Source organism: Culex quinquefasciatus, chromosome 1 (genome assembly GCF_015732765.1).
Source record: "Culex quinquefasciatus strain JHB chromosome 1, VPISU_Cqui_1.0_pri_paternal, whole genome shotgun sequence".
Classification (NCBI taxonomy): Eukaryota; Metazoa; Arthropoda; class Insecta; order Diptera; family Culicidae; genus Culex; species Culex quinquefasciatus.
In genome coordinates this window covers 88183878-88204893 of record NC_051861.1, presented here as the reverse complement: position 1 = coordinate 88204893, position 21016 = coordinate 88183878, and the positions used below count along the sequence as shown (strand labels likewise).

Here is a 21016-nt window from a genome sequence, read left to right as displayed (position 1 = left end):
TGAACTATTATTTGCAAAGATATCGACATTAGAAAATGGTGGGTTGTTTGGGTGAGACTTAGAAAACATAATTTTTCTTGTTCATAACCTTTGCATGGCAATATCTCAGCAACTAAGGGTCGTATCAACCAAGTCCAAAAAAGCAAAATATAGAGAATTTTCTCAGCTTTTCAAAAATATTTTTTCAGAAGTGGGCAAACATGGGCACTATTTTTTAAAAATAAATAACTGCGACTATTTTGAAAAAAAGTTTCATAAAAATGGCTATAACTTGAAAACGATGCCTTTTATCAAAATTTCACTAAATTACATCACTAAGTACATCAAAAAATGAAATTTAAAAATTCTTGCGACCAATATTTCGATTTTTTGAAAAAATTGTTTTGATTCAAAAAATTATAACTCGGTCAAAGATTTTTTACCCATTCTGGAAATTTCTAAAAAGTTTGCTCCTCTAAAACATATCAAAAAATGAAAAAAATAAAAATAGTGTTTTTTTGCAAATCAAGTTTTAGTGACAAAAAGTTAAATAAAAAATCACCAATTTTTTTTACCGTGTATCATTTTTTTCAGTGTAGTCCATATCCATACCTACAACTTTGCCGAAGACACCAAATCGATCAAAAAATTCCTTCAAAAGATACAGATTTTTTTTGAATTTTCACATATCATTTTTGTATGGACAGCTGCCAATTTTGTATGGAAAATTATATGGACAAACTAATGATGCAAAATGACTTCTTTGGGCATACCGAAGGCACCAAAAAAGTTTCAGCTGAATTTAAAAAATACAAAAATTAAAATTAAAGAAAAAAGACCGATTCCGTAGAGATCTGCTCATATAATATATCAATGTGACAAAATGAAACAGAATTATAACTTTACGCTGACCACAATCATTGAAATGAGTATTTATTTATTTTATTTCTTTGTCATTAATTTTGTTGTTGTTTTAAGTTACATGTTACCTCTTGTTTAATAAAAATCTTTTGATTCACACAAAAACTTTATGAAAATCTAAGTCAAATGTACCCCACATTTATTAGGATTTCTAATGTCTTTAAAAGCCTCTTTATTATCAAATAGATTGAAATGGTGAAAGGAACCTTGAATTTAAAGGAAGTTACTAGAGAAGAAATTGATGAATTTAATTAGAAAATTGTACAAAATTACTCAAGAATTAGAAAATAATTTTCAAACACGTTTGCCTGAGATTTCCGACTTTTCCCGACTTTTTGACAATAAAATACAATTTCCCGATTTTTTTGTGAATTTCGCAGAATTCCCGACTTTTTCCAGACTTTAGTGGCCACCCTGCTTTTAAAAAGTGACTATAAAAACATGGAAAAATTAGAACGGCAAAATGTAATGATAAGAGGTGGTAGAACAGGCCAAATACTACCAAAAACAAACATAAACTACACAGCAAAAAATCCGATGGTAAAATCGCATACAAAAGCATGCACATCACCTTCGTCAAAATTTACACTTAATATTACACACTACATGTACATTTTTTGCAAACACAAAAAAAAAAAGTTGGAACCGACGTGATTCAAACCCAGCACCAACAGTAAGGGCTGGCGCCTTAGCCCACTCGGCCATCAGACCGATGAAAAGTTGAAAGGATAAAGGCAAATATGAGCTTGACATTTCGGTCAAGTAGGTGTGCCATACTGATGGGCTACATATTGCAGTGTGTAAAATCACATAAAAATGCATAAAATAATGCAATATTTATTTTACACCCAGTGTAAACAAGATAAATGCACATTGAAATACTAAATATAAAACAAGAAAAACATAAAACAAGAGAAGTCATTTTTTTTCGTAGAATAAAAGTTGCCCAAAATTAACACGAGAAAAATATAAATTTTCAAAAAAAAAAATGGGCGTTAGAGGGGGGTATAAACATAAAAAAAGTTGCAACCGATGGGATTTAAACTCTGCACCGACAGTAAGGGCTGGTGCCTTAGCCCGCTCGACCACCGATGCCAAACCGATAAAAAAATGGAATGAATAAAGGCATATATAAGCTTGACATTTCGGTCAAGTGGGTGTGCCATACTGATGATATTTCAGGGTGTAAAATTACATAAAATTTCATAAAATAATACAAAATTTATCAATTTCGACACAGCAAAGAACTCAAAAGGCCATTGAACGCAACAACGCGACGCGGTGTGACGTCTCAACGGACGACGCCTTGATGTGCAAGCAACATTTATATTACAATAACCGAGTTTGCAATCGAAACTTGCGCGACTCAGCGCTTCAAGCAAAACGCATAAAATCGGAACGAATAAAAATAAAAACAATACAACACCACCAATCACGACGACGACGTCGAAAATAAAACGAGGAAAAAGAAAAAGACAGAAAAAAAATCAACAACAATAAAAATGACAGCTCAGTGATCTTGAAAGTGTGCGGCGTGCGGTTTGTTGCCTTTTTCCTTCTTCTTCGTTTGCTTTTTCCTGTGGCTTTATTATTATTATTGCCGTTTTGCGATTATTTGTATTTTATAACGCGCAGCCCCTGTCGGTCAATGTCGCCGTTTTGCGAAACGTTTTCTCTTGGCAACGTGGTGCTGTGTGGTTTGGATGCTGCGGATTTTTGTTTTAAACGCGGAAGACGTGACGCAAGGTATTTTGAATAACTAAGGTGTGGCGGTAATTTATCATCCATTTTTTCATGAGATTTCATGAGAACTGCATACAACTTTTTTTTATTCTTTAGCAAAAAATAACCAATGCAAAACAATTTTCTATATTTTTTAAATTTTCTTCAACAACAAAATCCGTCATACCTTGTGTTTTACTAAGAGTCAGAACGACGAGCTTGGAGGAAAAAGAGAAAAATCGCCGTGGATTATCGCGCGATGATTCTTCACACGGTGACGGTGACCTGCGACGACCAACGGACGCCGCCACCAGAAGTGATTGGTAATTTCCGATCGTTTATTACTGGCGGGAAAATGGTGAGAGATGGCGGCGCGCTAAATGAGCTGTCCACGTTCTTCCGTGTTTTTTTTTTTACTTCTGGGAATGCGTATACTTTTACGATGTTTTGAAACAAAAGTTTGCTCAACGTGCGATGAAGTCAACGGGGAAGAATTTATCCTGTTTTATTTGCGAACCAAAACTTATTTAATTTTTTATAACTCTTTAAATGTGTCCACAAATTTCTCAAAATCTGAAAAACTATTCTTTGAATGATGAATTTTGGACACTGACAAAAAGCTCGTAATAAAATGTATTAGGTACATATCTCGACTCCAAAGATTTAAAATTCGTCAAAAATACCAGGTTCTGACCAATTTTATTGTCTTGGTCTTAAAGAAAGCCTACACAGAAAGAAAAACTTTACTTCTCTTGTTTTATGTTTGGCTTGTTCCATTCTTAGTTCAGTCTAGACTCGATTATCCGAAGTTTCGATTATCAAAGTTCGATTATCCGAAGGTTTGTATGGGACTTCGGATAATCGAATCTGAACAAAAATTTTTTTCGTTTATTTTCATTTTCATTTGAGTTCTACGACCCCATTTTAGTCAAATTGAAGTTGTTGATTGCCTTTAAAAAAATGAAATGCATTTTTGCAATTCCGTCGTGAAACTACTTACTTCTCCTGTCATTCTTGAACGACGAAATAGCCTACTTTTCTGTACCAAAAATAACAGAATCGTATAGAAACAATTTTCAAAATAAATGCTGAAAAGTTCTACTTTTCAGCACTGAAATGAGTGCTGAAAAGTTGAACTTTTCAGCACTTGTTTCGAAAAGTAACACTTTTCAACATTTTTTTGATTTAAACGATTTATTGACAAAATACATTATAATTCGACTTAAAATTTCACTCAATGGGTGTTTTTCGAAATTGCAAAAAATGTTGTATGGAACTCGTTGCAAAACTTGATTTTTTCAGCACTCGTCGTATTTATCCAACTCGGTGAACCTCGTTGGATAAATGTACGACTCGTGCTGAAAAAATCCTCTTTTTGCAACTTGTTGCATAAACTACTATTTCAATATTGCATCACCGCCATTTTGGCCGCCATCTTGGATTTTAAAATACTAAATAATTTTAGCATAGTTTAGGGGTCATACCTATGCTCAACAATCAAACATTAGACAACGAAATTTTTTTGTGATTGATTATCAAAGTTAAATTTTTCCGAGGCCTTCGGGTAATCGAGTCTGGACTGTATTTTAATTTGCTTTTATCTCGTTTAGTGTATGTTAGGTTTTGGTGTTATTTGGTCTTTTCTACCACCTCCTATCGTTACATTTTGCATATCTAATTTTTTAAAGTTTATACTGTCACCTTTTCAATTTTTTGCTTGTTTTTCATATCATTTTAATTGTAAAATAATGCGTAGAGGCTTAGTCGTAATTCTTCTTTGATCCATCTTGGGCAATTCGGAGTGCATAATTGGCAAAGGGAGCGCGTGGTCGTAAAAAAATATTCGGAGTGAAAAGTGATTTTTTTTTGTGTGTGCCTTTTGTTTCGCATTTTTGTCGTGAATTGTGCGCTGCGAGGAGAAGATTACCCTCTGAAAATGCAGCGTCATCAGTGCATAATTGGCAAAAGGAGCGCGTGGTCGTAAAAAATATTCGGAGTGAAAAGTGATTTTTTTTTGTGTGTGCCTTTTGTTTCGCATTTTTGTCGTGAATTGTGATATAGTTTGCGATAAAAACGATCCGAATTCGTTAGGTTTATCGTGTAACAAAATTATTTTGATTCATTAAGAACGTCGTGTGGTGCGTGAGTCTTTTTTTGTGTTGAAAAGACCTTCCAATAGCTCCGTAGCTCGGAGGGCTCGACGTCGGTTGTTTGTGTGTTAAGCCCTCTCCATAGCATCGTAGCTCGAGAGGCAACCAAAATCAATACCTTATCTAGCTAACAAAAAGAAGATCGGAAGGCACTTGATGATTGAGTTCGTCGCTTATATTCCGTAACAAATTCATGAACTAAATGATTATATAATTAAAAATCAGACTACGCTATCATTGCAGCATTGCGTTTAACACCTCATTTTATAAATAAATATTATTTGGTTTTATCTTTCCACAGTCGGCTGTCTAAGATTAAACCATTTCATTAAAAAATTAACAACAATTAAACGGGAAATGTCTCATCCACAGCAACCGATTGTTTGCCTTGAGAATAAAATATAATACCTTTCAACAAACACTATGATTTTGGGTCGCATCATCATCTTCTATGATGAATCCTGACCAAACACCCTATCCTACTAACCAATTTTCAGGTTCCTGGCGCTTGTGGGGTGTAAGCACAGAGTAAATCAGCTGCCCTAGTAGCAACCTGCGCTAACTAACATTCCCGTCCCTTAAAATCGAGGTCTACAAACTGACATGGCGGGCGCCGTTGGTGGCCAATGACTGTTACCTATTCGCAACTGATCTAGTTTTAGCAATCATGATGTTTTATCTTTTCAGCGCATTCATACATGCTGTTGATAAGGGAAATACCACTTGATAGTCGAAGCCTAAGATCAGTAGTGCTGAAAGGATATTACGGTTCTGTTCAGCAACGGAGAAGGACAACCATGGGTGGTCTCTCATGCTCTCATGCTCATGCTCATGCTCTGATCCATCTTGGGCAATTCGGAACTGGTTACCGTTAGGGTACCAGTACGGCCGTTAAGAAATAAGTAAGATACCCTATCCGACATATCAAACTTTATTAAATTAAAAAGATTTGAAAATCCATGGTCATTAGGGTGACAATAATACAAATCGACATCAGGGATATCCCCTTACTCGATTGCTTACACACTTCGAAAAAATCGTGTAATTTTATGTCTTTTTAATGCACATAACTGGAGCGTCATATCAGATATAAAATTACATCTGATTTGGAAATTACACGACCAAACAAGCAACCGGTACGGTCGCGTAAAATTACATTAAACGCAATCTGATTGGGAGCTATTCCTATAGGAATTGTTTGTTTTCTTATTGGGAACTTGTGAAAAAAGAAACACCACGTTTATGACGAAAACTGACGTTTATTTGCACAATACAACAAACCCTTCTATTTTATTCGTGGAACCCGGAAAATGTTCTCCGCATGTTGGGTGCTCTCCGCTTGTCTACATTCAACTGTCTGCTTGAAACCTCTATCCGCATCTGCACAGGATCCAGCAGCAGACTGACCGGAATATAATCACCTTGCCCACTAGAATTGATCCGATGACTGATTCTTCACACTCCTGACACCTCCGGTTGTATTTTGATGCGGCTCAGTCTTTGGTATTGTTGTGGTTGTGGCGGTCTGACGGAGGTTGCCCGACGGAACCGCCATCATCAGCGATCGTTTGAGCTCGGATTGTCACTTTCCTATAGACGCACAGCTACAGCCAGCGTTAAGATCTGGGCTTGGATTCCGGAACCGTGCCGTATGACGGATAATCTGGCGGATGAAAAGCGGTCGAACTGCATCTGCGATAAACAGTCAGAAAAGTTTTTATGGTATTTCAGCGGAAAATTACTTAACTCACCTTAATAAAGTGCTTCTTATTATCCTTATGGTGGTTGATAAGAGATTTTCACCATTTTTTCGTCGATTTTGCAAATAAGGAACTTTTTACTCCAACGCGCACATAGAGATCTCACGGTTTCTCTCACGCACACCACGATTCTGTGTTAGTATTTGTATTTAAAGTATTGTTTTGGTTTTGATCGATTGTGATTGGCTGAATTCCAAGCAGCTGATTTTGTTTACACTATTTTCACGCAGACATAGGCAAATCAGTAGACAACACGCCTGTAAAACCAGCTGTTTTCCACGTGCTCGTGGTATAACAAAGGACACAGCTGATTTTGACAGACGAATCATTCTACTCGATTTGCCTATGTCTGCGTGTAACTAAACTCCAAACTAACACACTCTCGCGCGTGGATATCTCTATTCGCCTACAAAAACAACAATGGCTGACGTTTGGATGCACGCTGAAGTGGTGAAACTGAATACGCTTAAAATTAAGTCTGATTTGCTGTAAATTTCAATCAAAGTACACGCTCCTGATATGTGCATCAAACATGACTGAATATTACGTTTCACAAGACGTAACATTTTGCTTTTTCTGAAGAACTAGAAAATCTCTCCATTTGCGTTGAAGAAGACATAATTTTACACTTCATTTAGGATTACATGCTTGTATTTTAAATTATATTTGCAATTACAGCTAATGTAATATTCATATTTGTTTAGTGTGTAGGCAAAAAGAAGCAACTGTGAACATTTTGAGTGAAATCGGTTAAGGGCTAAGGGTCACTTTTTATCGCTGAAGAAGATGTAAAAAAAATCTTTTCAATCAAAATAACAATAAAAATATGTAAAATTCTAGAGAATTGCTCAAAAGTGTCATGAGCTAGAAAATAATTTCCGATGGTTGATGTTGCGTGTTTGTTTTGTCAGTTTTGACGATTTGCAACCATTCTTAGGATTAAAAATGCGTATTTTTTGAGATTCTGGAACTATCAGGTAAAGTCGGGAACTAGAAAATGGGATTTGATTAGCCAACCTGACCGTGCTACATAATTGTTTAAGAATGTTAAGAAGGTTTTAGACTATGATTAACAAGGCCGAGCAGACTTTTTTTTTTGTTGTAAATCGTTTGATTACTAAACAATCAAATGATTTAATTTATTTATTTTTGCAGACAATTTAGGAAGAATTGCACTCGTCGTACCATAACTAATTCCATACTCAATCCAGAACTCCCATCCATCCAGATCATGCCCTTCGTCATTCAAATTGTTTCCCATGTTGACCACACGCCTGATGTCGCCCGTAACTCCCTCTCTGTGCCGCGTGCAGCATAACATGAAATTTACTGTTTTGCTGTTTCGTTCGTCGCTTGCGCATCGGAACCGTTTTTTCTTAACGGTGCCTCCCCTCTACCAGCTCAGGTGAGAAATGGGCTCAAGAAAACCACCGCCGCCGCACATGACAACATTCACATGACTCTCCAAGTCTAGCGCCATCATGTCCATCAAGATATCGCCACTTTTATAAGAGAGCCTGGCTGCTAAACCACCAGTTTATGGTCTTGTGGTGGGCACGGTGGGTTCGAGTTGGAAAGAATGATTGATTTTGAATTCTGCCACCAAAACTTTTCTTCTTGTTTTGATTTTTTTTTTCATTTTTTTTAATAAACCCTCAAAACAAACCCACCGTGCAACGAAGTTAGTACCGAACCGGTTGCGCTACCGCGCGATGACCGGCAAGTCTAGCGCGCACAGAGTTTGCTTCCTCAAGACTTCTTAGCGACGCAAAATCTCAGAAACAAAGAACAGCTTCTGGCTTCAGTAAGGTCCGTGTTGTGACAGGACTGCGAAGAACGTCGAAAATAAAACAACGCCGCCAATTTTATAAACAAAATCGAAATTGCGGTACACTTTGCGTACGATACCCAACCGAGAGCTGTTTTGCCTTTTTGGCAAGTTGATTTCACGTTTCTTGATTTTTGTTTGTTTGAATCTATTAATTTGGGGTTTGGTTGTTTTTACCATTTTCGTTTCTTTGAATTTTTATTGTAGTTCTTTTCTTCTTTGTTTTGATTCGCGATTTATGATATTTCTTCAAGATTTCTTTTTATAAATTTTAATTCCTGAAACAATTGAGTTTTCTCTCCAGGTCCACTACACTCATCTCCACCCACTCACTGAACTACTATTACAGCTGTACTGCTCTTCATGGATGGGGATTATTGAGCGTTTAGGGTGCTGGTTATTCCACTGAATCGCGTGTCATGTCAGAAATGTCCGTTTTTCGTCTTTCTTTTTTGCATTTTATAAGGTGTGGGAACTCTTCATCGCCTCCGTCCAAAGAACTGCTGCAGCACCTTAAATATAAACATGAAGTCATAGTTCAGCTGGCTGCCAGTCAAAATAAGTTTTTTGCTGCTTTATTTTGGAAAATGGGACTTGTTTGAGCTGTTTTTTTTGTCGAGTCGTTGGTTTGGAATTAATCGAGAAGGTGGATTATATTTGCACGCCCGCGACGTCGATTGGAAAAAGGGAGGTTAAGTTGTTTTAAATGGCTTGTTTTTTGTTGTTTTCTTCTATTTTTCGGAAAGGTGAGTCAACTCAATTTGTCAAAGCGTTTCCTTCTTTGGTGGCGAACTGTCTCATTGTTGGGGAAATTTGTGTGGAAGGTTGCTAATTTGAAGATTTCGTTGCTGCTTATACTAATTTTGTCCCAAAATTAGAGAACAAAACTTGTGAGTGGGTGCTTTCATTGCTGCTGGCCGACAGCGAAATTATGGGAAAGTATAGTTTGTATCAAACTTCGCTACCTTCAAAACCTCGAAAACATCTACAACCCTGGCGCTACCAAGCTCTGCTTGACGGTTGTGGCACCAAATTTGCCTCTGTCAGCTCAAGTGCACGCAACGCAAACGCTCCGATTGCAACAAACTGCAGATTTATAGCCCAAGAACCGCCCCTCAAGTTGCGCCGCACGCCAATTTTGGGGGTTATTGTCATTGCGCGACAACAAGTTGACGTGGCGGCCGTTACAAATCATGCTGTCTGTTTGTCTGTCGAAATATCCTTTAAGCTCGGCGCGTTGACCTAGATCTTGAAGCGTTCTTGAGCTTGTGTTCAACGGCGTTGGCGGGTTGCTGGCGATTATCGAATTTTTTGATGATTCTGCCAACTTGGCCTGAGCTGAGCTAGCTGTCGAAAGAACTTGTTCGTCAAGTTGTTGACCGGCAAATGAAAAACACGAACCGCTGCTCGATAAAAGTGCTCCTACTAAAACTTGTTAAAAATTTAAGCTGGTACTTTGGAGTTGATTTGTTTTGATGACCGCGCGCTTATTTCGCACGCGCGTTTCACGTCTCGTTGCGTACGCGAGCAGGTGTAAATTTTTGGTCCTAATAACTGTGAGTGTGTGTAGGTTTGTAAAGTGCAGAACTGTTTGCCGGTCCGCAGTGGCATGTTTGCAATCTGATTAGTATCAAAGCAGTAATTTGAGTGTTAGTTGTGTTAATTTTTGTGTGGTGTTTCAACGCTGATGCCAGAATAACTGTACAGTTTAGAATGTGATTCTGCAACCGTAAAAGTAAAACTAAATTGTTCTAGGAAAGTAACTATTTACAGTCCAAACTCGATAATCCTTGGAAAAAATCACTTTTGTTTTTGTTTGTTGAGCTTACATACACCCTAAACTACTCTTAAGTGATTTAAATTTTCAATCCAGATGGCGGCTGAGCATTTACAGTCGACTCTCTGGATGTCGATCTTCTTGATATCAATATTGCTCCAGCTGTCAATAAACTGTTCAGTCCCTCAAGTAGCATGCTTTGACTTTGATACCTCCCGCTCTCGACGGTCCCTTCAATATCGCAAACGAGAGAGCCCACTGTAGTAATTGTTAAGGCAATCAACCATTTAAATTTGACTACAATAGGGTCGCAGAGTTCGAATTTGATGCTAAAAATAAAAAAATATAATTATTAGATTTTTGTTTTGATCGCGATTTGATTACCCTAAGTCCCATACAAACTTTAGATAATCGAAGCTGGACTGTATTTAGAACTTTACGGAATAGTTGGCCTTATGTACAGTAGGGTGGTCCAAATCCGGGCTTACTTGGGGCTACTCCCTGAACTTGACCTCTAAGGCATTACTTGTGAAAGACTCAATAACTAGGGGAACAGCATCTAACTCCATCGTGCCTCTAATAATGCCATATCAGCACTTTGACAATCAATTACAGCTCAAAGAAAGTGTTTTCAACAAAAATCGTGTGATAAATAGCTATAAAGGAAGTGAGCAAGCAAGTTCCTATCAACGGTTTCACACAATATGTTTTTTTTTACGTAGTGAAAATCAGCAAATTAGATCGAGTTAGGAACGAGTGCTTAGCCTGCCAAACATACGAGAATTTACCTATTCAAATCTTACAAATTCTCGAATGTAGAACGTTCATTAAATTTGGAAGACTTTCCAAAACATCATATTTTTAAAGTTTTTAATTTTTTCTATGAGCCAGAGGGTAGCCCCGAAGAAGCCCGGATTTGGACCACCTTAATATACAGATAAAGAACCATACTAGCGAGCAAAGATTATTTTTTTTAATAAAATTTAAAAGCCTAATTAGGGAAACAGCATGTAATTCCATCGGGCGTATCGGGTGTCAAATCGGATGAAATAAAGAAAATTTTAGATTAAGAAATTTCAAAAATTGAAAAATTCAAAAACTAAATTAGTAATTTATGCAACACGTTGCAAAAAGAGGATTTTTTCAGCACGAGTCGTACATTTATCCAACGAGGTTCACCGAGTTGGATAAATACGAAGAGTGCTGAAAAAATCAAGTTTTGCAACGAGTTCCATACAACATTTTTTGCAATTCCAAAAAACACACACTGAGTGAAATTTTATGTCAAATTTTCATGTATTTTGTCAAAAATCGTTTAAATCAAAAAAATGATGAAAAGTGTTACTTTTCGAAACAAGTACTGAAAAGTTCAACTTTTCAGCACCCATTTGAGTGCTGAAAAGTAGAACTTTTCAGCATTTATTTTGAAAAGTGTTGCTATTCGATTCTGTTATTTTTGGTACAGAAAAGTAGGCTATTTCGTCGTTCAAGAATGACAGGAAAAGTAAGTAGTTTCACGACGGAATTGCAAAAAAAATCTTAAATTTAAAAAATAATAATTCAGAAATTCTAAAACGTCAGAATTCAAGTATTCCTGAATCCAAAAATTTAAAAGATCGAGCTGTTTAATTTTTTTAATAAATAAATAAGTGAAAACGAAGGAATTCTATCATTGTGAAATTTTTAAATTAAAAATTATGCCGTTGCAAATATCAAAAGTGTTTTAATATGCATTTTACACCGGTCCAGTTGTTTTGCATCTTTTGTTTTTAAAATATTTAATTATAACCAAAAGCTTACAAAACATTTTTTTTTACAAAAATCAAAATATTTCTTCCATTTATAACTACCAACACACTAAAATGCCATTCAAATTGTGTTCAGTTGAGTCGAGACTTCTAATTTCATCAAAATTGCAAAGTTTCTTAAAAAATGTGCCCCCTGATTTTCAACTGATTTTAAAGAAGTGTAACATATACTTTAAAAATGAAAAAAAAATGAAATTTTATAAAGTTCAAAATTTAAATAATAAAATTCATAGCTCAAGAACCTTAAAATTCTAAAATTTGGGACATTAAAATTTAAAATCGCAAAAGTTTAAAAACATCAAAAATGTAGGGATTTCAAATTTGTCTTGTCAAAATTCTCATTATTTGTCAGTTATTCTTTTTAATTTGAATTACGATTTTTTTTTGCTTCCACTTTTTTAAATTCAGATTTTGATTTTTTTTAGTTTTTGCGTTTTTAATAATTTAATATTTTCCTAATGAATCGCAAGCTCATACGCACAGCGAAAATCGTTGTTTATAAGGTCAATCAGCAGATTTTTCGAAATATTGAAAAAAAACTATTGCAGTGAAAACTAAAAAATGGAAATAATTTATTCATTGCCAAAAGTAAAAAAACACACAGACATCTCTCAAGCATTTCCCTCGGGATTATATTAAATTAAGGAGCGTTGAACCCCCTCCCCCTGCCCCCTCGCATCGTAACAAAATTTCCATACAAATTTAAAAATGTATGTAGCGTAACACGGCCTTCGACACCCACTCCTATTGTATGAAAAAATCCCGATCATTTGATACCCTATTGTAAAATCTGAAATTTTATGATTTTTAAAAATACGTAGTTCTTGAAATTTTGGATATTTTCTAAAATTTGTGTTATTATTTTCGAAATGCATGAACAAATCCCGATCATTTCATACTTATGTTGTAAAAAAAAATCTAAAATTTTGAGTATTTTTCCAAAAATACGTAGATTTGTTAAAGTTTTGAGTATTTCCACAACAAAATGTTATAACTTTCGAAATGTATGAAAAAATCTCGATCATTTGATGATTTGAGTACCGCGTCCGCAACAGAACAACCCAACAGGAGCGGCTATATACACATATATGTATTACTTTTTCGAAAATACGTAGCTTTGTAAAAAAAAATAGTATTTAAAAAAAATACTACTTTAGAAATGTTTGAAAAAAAAAACCCGATCATTTGATACCCATATTGCTATAACATTAATTTGGAGTTTATTTTCGAGAAACATAGCATTTTCAAAAAATTTCAAAATACGTATTTTTTAACATCATCCCGATTCTAAAACACTGTATTTTTAAGTTTGGATGATTTTTTCATAGAATCATAGCCAATGTCTCCCATATAGCCAAAATACCATAAGCTCTGTGTTTCAGTTAAGAGCGAGTCCACGAACAGGGCATACCCCTTTGTATGGGACGTCGTTTGGACCTCACCAATCTGCCTGAAATTTTCAGGGGTTGTTTGTACATATAAAACTAGCATCTGGCCAAAATATGAGAACTCTAGGTCAACGGGAAGTGGGGCAAATAGGGACACAAAGTTTGAAAGTTCAAAAACGTCAAAAATCTTAAAAGGGCTATAACTTGGGCAAAATTCAATTTAATTTCAAAATTCAAAATGCATCTGAAAGGGCTTAAAAAATGCAACAAAATGCAGGGTAGAGCATCCCATTTGGTTGAATCTTAAGGGAGTTATTGGCATTTTAGTGAAAAAATAGCACAATTTTCAAACTCAAATAAAAAAGTGTTCCATCCAGATATCAACTCGGTTCGACCTGCAGCTTGTAGGGGACATCTGGGACTACCATCTGAGACTTTGAACGCTTTGAGTAAGGCAGTTTAACATATTAAATAGACATGTTTACTTTTAGTGAAATTTTTGGTTGTAAATTTTTGCTCGGGGACCCCTTAGATCCCATTTTCTGATGATAATTTTATCATATTCGTGTTCCTGAGACAATTTCACAATAGAAACATGCATAAAAATGTTTATTTTCATCCATTTTAACCCTTTAAAAAATGAAAGTTAAAAAAAATGAGATGCTGCTTTTTTCTGGTGTCATCTAGTATCCTTGGAAACGAACTTGAATTTCAATAAATGTTAATCGAAGATTGTTTTTAACTTTCATTTTTAAAGGGTTAAAATGGATGAAAATAAACATTTTCATGCATGTTTCATTTTAAATTTTGAAATTAAATTGAATTTTGCTAATTATAGCCTTTTAAGATGTTTTACGTTTTGAACTTTCAAACTTTGTGTCCTATTTGCCCCACTTTCCGTTGACCTAGAGTGCTCATATTTTGGCCAGATGCTAGTTTTATATGTACAAACAACCCCTGAAAATTTCAGGCAGATTGGTAAGGTCGATGCGAGATGGGTATGCTTTGCTCGTGGACTCGCTCTTAAGCACTGGGCCGTGCTTACCGAGGCAGTTGTACGAATCAAAACCGGGGCAGTGCAAAATCGAGGCGTGCTAAACCGGGACTTGACTGTACCAAGTGCTTTCGATTTTCAATACAAAATCTGAATATTTTTGTAAATTAAAGAATATTTTGAAAAATGAAAAACCACTCTTTGGAAACATACTGAAAGCCTTCAAAATATTTCATAAACGTCATTTTAGGTCTTGAATCTAAAAATTCTAAATTTTCCGTTTCTCTTTGTTTCATCGTTCGTGTCTGCCGTGGGTGGCCTGGAACAGCCAACGACCAACAACGACCAACTTTTTCAAATCTTTTTTTCGTTGAATCGCGATAACTCGTGATAATATAACAAGCAAACCCCTTATGTTAATATATCCAATTTTTTGCAGTTGTTTGCTCTAAAATGTTGTAAAACATTATTACACTCTAAAAAAAACCTGCAAAGTTACAAAAAAAAAAACACCAAAATGACCTTTCTAGATTAGTACAGATTCGAAAAGTACATTAAATTTCCCTTAAATTACATTTGCCAATATGTGATACAGTAAAGTAACGAAAAATGGCAGAATATTTGAAACTATTTTTGTATTTTTTTTTTCTATAAAAATACGTTTTTGTTCAGAATTTTGAGTTTCTATCAAATCGGGCGTCCAATTTTACATAGGTGCATAATTGGCAAAGGGAGCGCGTGGTCGTAAAAAATATGCGGAGTGAAAAGTGATTTCTTTTGTGATTTTCAAAGCCCTTCCTATATCATCGTTGATCGGAAGGCACGGCGTCGGGTGGATTGTGTTTAAATTTTTCGAATAAGGTTTAATTTTTTTGCGGTGAAAAAGCCAATTTTATATAATGAACGAAAGACGCACTGACAATTTGGATCGTTGAGTTAATAGTGGAGCAACATAACTGTGTGTGAGTGATTTTGTGTGTTAACTAGAAGACCTTCCCATAGCATCGTTGCTCGGAAGGCTCGCCGACGGGTCTGTTATAAAGTCCTCCCCATAGCGTCGTAGCTCAGGAGGTATCGAAAAGCCAATACCTTATCCCACTAAACCAAAAAAATGATCACGTGATGCTTGAAGGAGATGCTGTGGATTCAACGGTCTCAAGCGGTATCAACAAGTATATAGCGAAAAACTATGTGCTTGATGAGTCTGCAACTTCAACTATCGGACTAACATTCCTCCTTTCGTTGAACTGCAGGCTTCTTGGGAGGGCGCCGGTATTGACTAATTAAGTCGGGGTCTTCAGCGGTTAAACAGTGAACGGATGGTTGGCTCCCACTGATCATTTTTGATTCATTGTTTAACTTCAGCTGATCTGTTAATAACGGAGTAGCAGCTCATTGGCAGTCAACCATGCTCATGCTCTATCAAATCGGGCGTCCAATTTTACATAAAAGTCCCTTTGACACCACATTTCCAAACTGTCACCATTTCAGGCTGCAAATTATTGAAAAACAAGTTTTTTCGAATGTTTAAAAATGGAAGGGGTCTACCGCCCCTCCGCCACGAGATATCGAAAAATGGAGCTCGATTTCGTGATCAGGGACCAAAGTATTCGCAAATCGAAGAGGGCTCGGTGCAACTTTTCCAATGTCGTGTGAGTTGGCGGAGAATTACCCAGATATTATTCTAGCTCGAAAATTTTGCAATATTCACAACACAATCCGAGCGATTTTAAATTTTTGGGTTCGCGTTTCAGGTCGCTCATTCAGTGTTTTTAATTTCATTACCCCTTTATCAAATTGTTACAAATCTCGGTTCCGCACCGCAAAATCGCGCGCGCGAGCGCCAGATAACGCGCGTATTTTACAATCCCCGCCCAGCTTTGGCGAACAACCTTGCATGAAAATCAAATCAAAAACCAAACAGCTCCGCGCGCAAGGTTATGTCGAAAGTCCGTTTCCGACTACCGTTCCGACATTCCACTTCAGATGCAATCCCCAAAGCCACACGACGACACGGTCAACGAAGAAGAACAGCGCGCTAGGGGGAGTCGCACTCATTTTACCAGCAGAAATCCGTTTGAGTGTTTCGCAAAAAATAAAGATAAGGCGTTGATGAACACTTGCATGGGTAGAAATTGTTTTTTCGTAATGGGAGTTTGTGAGGTATCAATTTGAACTTGTACTATTCTACGAATTCGCCACCCAACTAGAAAATTTTAGTCACTTGGGAGAATCGGGATGACCCCGAAATTCCTCAACGTCCCGTCGGACACAATGGAGTTCGTGCCTAGATTCCATCAACCGGACGGGGTTTGGGAGACAATATTCTTTGTGCGGTTCTGGGCGCGGAAAGTCCAAGCTCATTACTGGTTTCGCTAAATATGGTAAAGAGGTTCAATGGAACTGTCTGAAGGTAGCTGGAAAGGTGGTGAAGTTCCGAAGGGGTGTGGAAGGAGTCTCGAGATAAGATTTGGATTTTAAACGCGATTCCACTCGAAGTCAACGCGCGGTTGTGTTCGTATCCTCAACACGACCGTTGAGGTTATGGTTGTGAGTCAGAGCACGGTAGGGGAGGGTGGCTAAAAGGAGCTTCTTGTGCCCGTTGTCGTCCAGCTATTAAAGCCAGGAGGGAAGATTTGGCGAACGCGGGCCTTGTTTTGACCATCTAAGGTCACAGCTGTCGAAGACCTCCTCTTTGTCGATTCCGCATTGGTGCGGACTCACAATTCCGTGTTCAACGTGGCGTGTAGCACACGACGAAGAATTTCGTCAACGTCGCGCGGACGGTCATCGGGCGCTTCTTTCTTGCAGTCGGCGTCCGATTGCGTTCTTCGCGATATCTCAATGGAAAGTGAACGTTGATTCTCGTCGCGCGTATGGAGTGTGAGGCGCCCCAAACCGGCTGTTCAGTCGTGGCGGACGTGTCGCCGTGAGTAGGTGTAAATTGTTGACATATTAGCGGCGGCAGAACTGCGCGCTTCTTTGGAGAGACTGTGTGACGCGACTGCAAGCGCAACGCAACAAGGCGCGGTCGTTTGTTGTTTCATCTAATGGTGCGGGATTAGGTGTGGGGTTCGTTGGCAGCTGCAGCAGTGTATAGGAAAGTAGTGTGAAGGTGGTCATTTGTTAAATTTAGAGCGTGATTAATTGGTGGGGTTCGTGGGCTACCATTTTGAACTCGATCAATACCAGTGAAGATAAATCCAAGTGCAACTTCTAAAAGTCTAAGATCTTCAGGGATAACAATAATAAAATTTCGATGGTTGAGGACATCGATCTAACCTCAATTAGTGATCGAATCTTGAAATATTGTTGATGTAGACTTATTCTAATCCAAAAGCTATTGTAGATCTTCAGAGTACTCGATGCTGCATATCAACACAAACAACCAAGATTCTAACCTCATTCTTCTTCTCTCCCGCCTTCCAGAAAATGAATCCAGCCATCAGTGAGCACGAGGCGGCCGGGCTGGCCGCCGAAATGTTTGACCACTTTTGCGCGGCCACCACGATGCGCCAGATCCTCGGCCTGTACCGAAACATGTGTGATATTCTGCAGCTGCGGCCCGGTCCGCTGAACGAGTTCTACCCGAAGTTCAAGTCGAAAATCCGCAACTGGAAGGCGCAAGCCCTGTGGAAGAAGTTCGACGCCCGGGCGTCCCATCGCGCGTACAACAAAGGCACCGCCGCGAGCGGAACGCGCGTTCTAGTCATCGGCGCCGGCCCGTGCGGTCTGCGCACGGCAATCGAGGCCCAGCTGCTCGGTGCCAAAGTGGTAAGTACTGCATTGAACCTCGCTCATTCTTTGTACAACCTGTTCCTAAACCATGGAACCCTTTGCTCGCCCCCCCCATCGACTAGGTTGTGGTAGAAAACGTGATAGGATTTCTAGGAATAACGTACTGCACCTGTGGCCATTTCTAATCACTGATCTCAAGGCGCTCGGTGCGAAAAAGTTCTACGGTAAGTTCTGCGCCGGCTCGATCGACCACATCTCGATCCGACAGCTGCAGTGCATCCTGCTCAAGGTGGCCCTCATCCTGGGCGTTGAGGTGCACGAGGGTGTGTCGTTTACGCGCGAGCTCGAACCAAAGGACGGCTGCGGATGGCGCGCGGCCGTCTCGCCCGAAGATCACGCCGTGTCACACTACGAGTTCGATGTCCTCATCGGTGCCGATGGCAAACGCAACACGCTCGAGGGCTTCAAGCGGAAGGAGTTCCGCGGCAAGCTCGCCATCGCAATCACTGCCAACTTCATCAACAAAAAGACCGAAGCGGAAGCCAAGGTCGAAGAGATCAGCGGGTGGCGTTCATCTTCAACCAGTCGTTCTTCAAGGAACTGTACCAAACGACCGGTATCGACCTGGAGAACATCGTCTACTACAAGGACGAAACGCACTACTTCGTCATGACCGCCAAGAAGCACAGTCTCCTAGACAAGGGCGTCATCATGCAGGATTACGCCGATCCCGCCGAACTGCTCTCTTCCGCGAACGTAGACACCACCAAACTCCTCGACTACGCAAAAGAAGCCGCCAACTTCTCCACCAAATACCAAATGCCCAACCTGGAGTTCGCCGTGAACCACTACGGCAAGCCCGACGTCGCCATGTTCGATTTCACCTCGATGTTCGCCGCCGACAACTCGTGCAAAATCACCGTCCGCAAGAACTACCGACTGCTGTCCTGCCTCGTCGGAGACAGCCTACTCGAGCCCTTCTGGCCGACCGGATCCGGCTGCGCAAGAGGTTTCCTCTCCAGCATGGACGCCGCCTACGCCATCAAACTCTTCTCCAACCCGAAAAACAGCCTCCTAGCGGTGCTAGCCACGCGTGAGTCCATCTACCGACTACTCGCCCAAACAACCCCAGAGAACCTGCACCGCGACATCGGCGCCTACACGGTAGACCCGAGCACGCGCTACCCCAACCTCAACAAAGCCTCCGTCAACATGATCCAGGTCAAGCACCTGCTCGACACGGACGACCCGGCCCTTCTCGAGCAAACCTTCCTCGACTCGAACGCGCTCACCACGGGTCCGGAGGTGACCGTCACGAAGCAGCGCAAGCGACGCACCAACGACACAGTCCCGCTCGGTGCTGCTGCGGTGGGTCAAGTCCCAGCTCAAGGAGAACCAGTTTGTGCAGGAACTGTCGGACGCGTCGCAGTGCTTCACCAACGGGCGGGTACTTTACGCTGATCAACCGGTACCGGCCGGATTTGGTGAACCTGGAGGAGCTGCAGGGCTGCTCGGCGGACGAGTGCAACGAGTTTGCGTTCGCGATACTAGAAGATCACTTGGGTGAGTTGGTGAAGGGGTCGAGACTAGAAGATGACTTTAAGATAAGACGTACAGAAACTACGAGACTAGATCGGAACAAAAGACAACAATATAGAAATCAGAACCGCGATTATTGCACTCGATCGTTAGTCCTCGATAAACGGTCGAAATTGTTTTAGTAAGATACGATCTACCATCGACAATTTCTATCGAAGTTTGTAGATTTTTTTTATTATTTTTATATTTAAACAATAAAAGCACGGTAGTAAAATAAAACAACAATAAAAACCCAAAATTTCAAAATTTCTAAAATTTTAAAGATTACAATTACAAAGAGAAAAAATTGAAGTATTTTTAAAATTTTTAAACCAAAAATATTCAAAAACAACTATTTTAACCTTCCTTGGTATTAAAAAATCACACATAAGGTATTGGGGTCCTTTTCGACCCCAAACTTAAAAAATGGTCAAAATCCAGTTTTTGACCGATTCAGTTCTTTTGGTCACAAATGGCTTAAAACGTCCCCTTTCGAAACCGACCTGGAAACCCGGATTTGGTCACTGTGGCCACCGGGGTCGGCTAAACCGAAAATGGAATTTTGAGACCCCAACTTTGACGACCTGTATCTCCGGCAAATGTCAACCAATCAGGATGCTCTGGGTTGCATTAGACAGGTATTGACCTGCTGACCACAAATATTAATATCAGGGCCAGGTGACCTACCGGTTCAAATCCGGAACATCCGAAAAGTTCATGTTTTACTGTTTTCACATATATGTGATACCAATACTCTCATGATAGTTGAAATTGATCCATAAAACTAATAAAAACACAATACACGATTGCCAGAACCACTCTGGAGTGTTAGTGGCCACTTCCGGGTAACCTGGAACCGGTTCCCGGGTGCCCGATGAACGGCCAACTTGACTTTTTTGGTGAAAACCCATCATTGTTTTCATCAAACTTCATGAAATTAAAGATATGTCCATTTTGGTAATACCGTTGTTCCCTGATCCATTCTGGCCATTCTGGAACTGGTTCCCGGTGGCCCCTTGGGGACATTAGAATATGAGAGCCCTATCATCCGACATATCAAACTTCATGAAATTGAAAGGTATGTCAATCTACGGTCATGCCGTTGCTCGCTGATCCATTCTGGCCAATATGGAACCGGTTCCCTGTGGCCCCTTGGGGACACTTCCGGAATATGAGAGAAACCTATCATCCGACATATCAAACTTCATGAAATTGAAAGATATGTCAATCTTCGGTCATGCCGTTGTTCCTGATCCATTCTGACCATTCTGGAACTGGTTCCAGTGGCCCCTTGGGGACATTCCCGGAATATGAGAGAAACCCTATCATTCGACATATCAAGCTTCATGAAATTGAAAGATATGTCAATCTAC

General features: G+C 39.1%; 1 protein-coding gene across 1 annotated transcript in view; it reads left to right on the top strand.

The window, feature by feature from the left end:
* Nucleotides 1–21016, top strand: part of LOC6046383 (F-actin-monooxygenase Mical) — a 152310-nt gene that overhangs the window by 52935 nt on the left and 78359 nt on the right. Inside the window, 6 exon segments of the mRNA XM_038265855.1 lie at nucleotides 17757–18105; nucleotides 18188–18628; nucleotides 18631–19423; nucleotides 19425–19517; nucleotides 19519–19785; nucleotides 19866–19869. Coding sequence (XP_038121783.1) covers nucleotides 17760–18105; nucleotides 18188–18628; nucleotides 18631–19423; nucleotides 19425–19517; nucleotides 19519–19785; nucleotides 19866–19869 — 1944 coding nt within the window. The 5' untranslated portion in view covers nucleotides 17757–17759.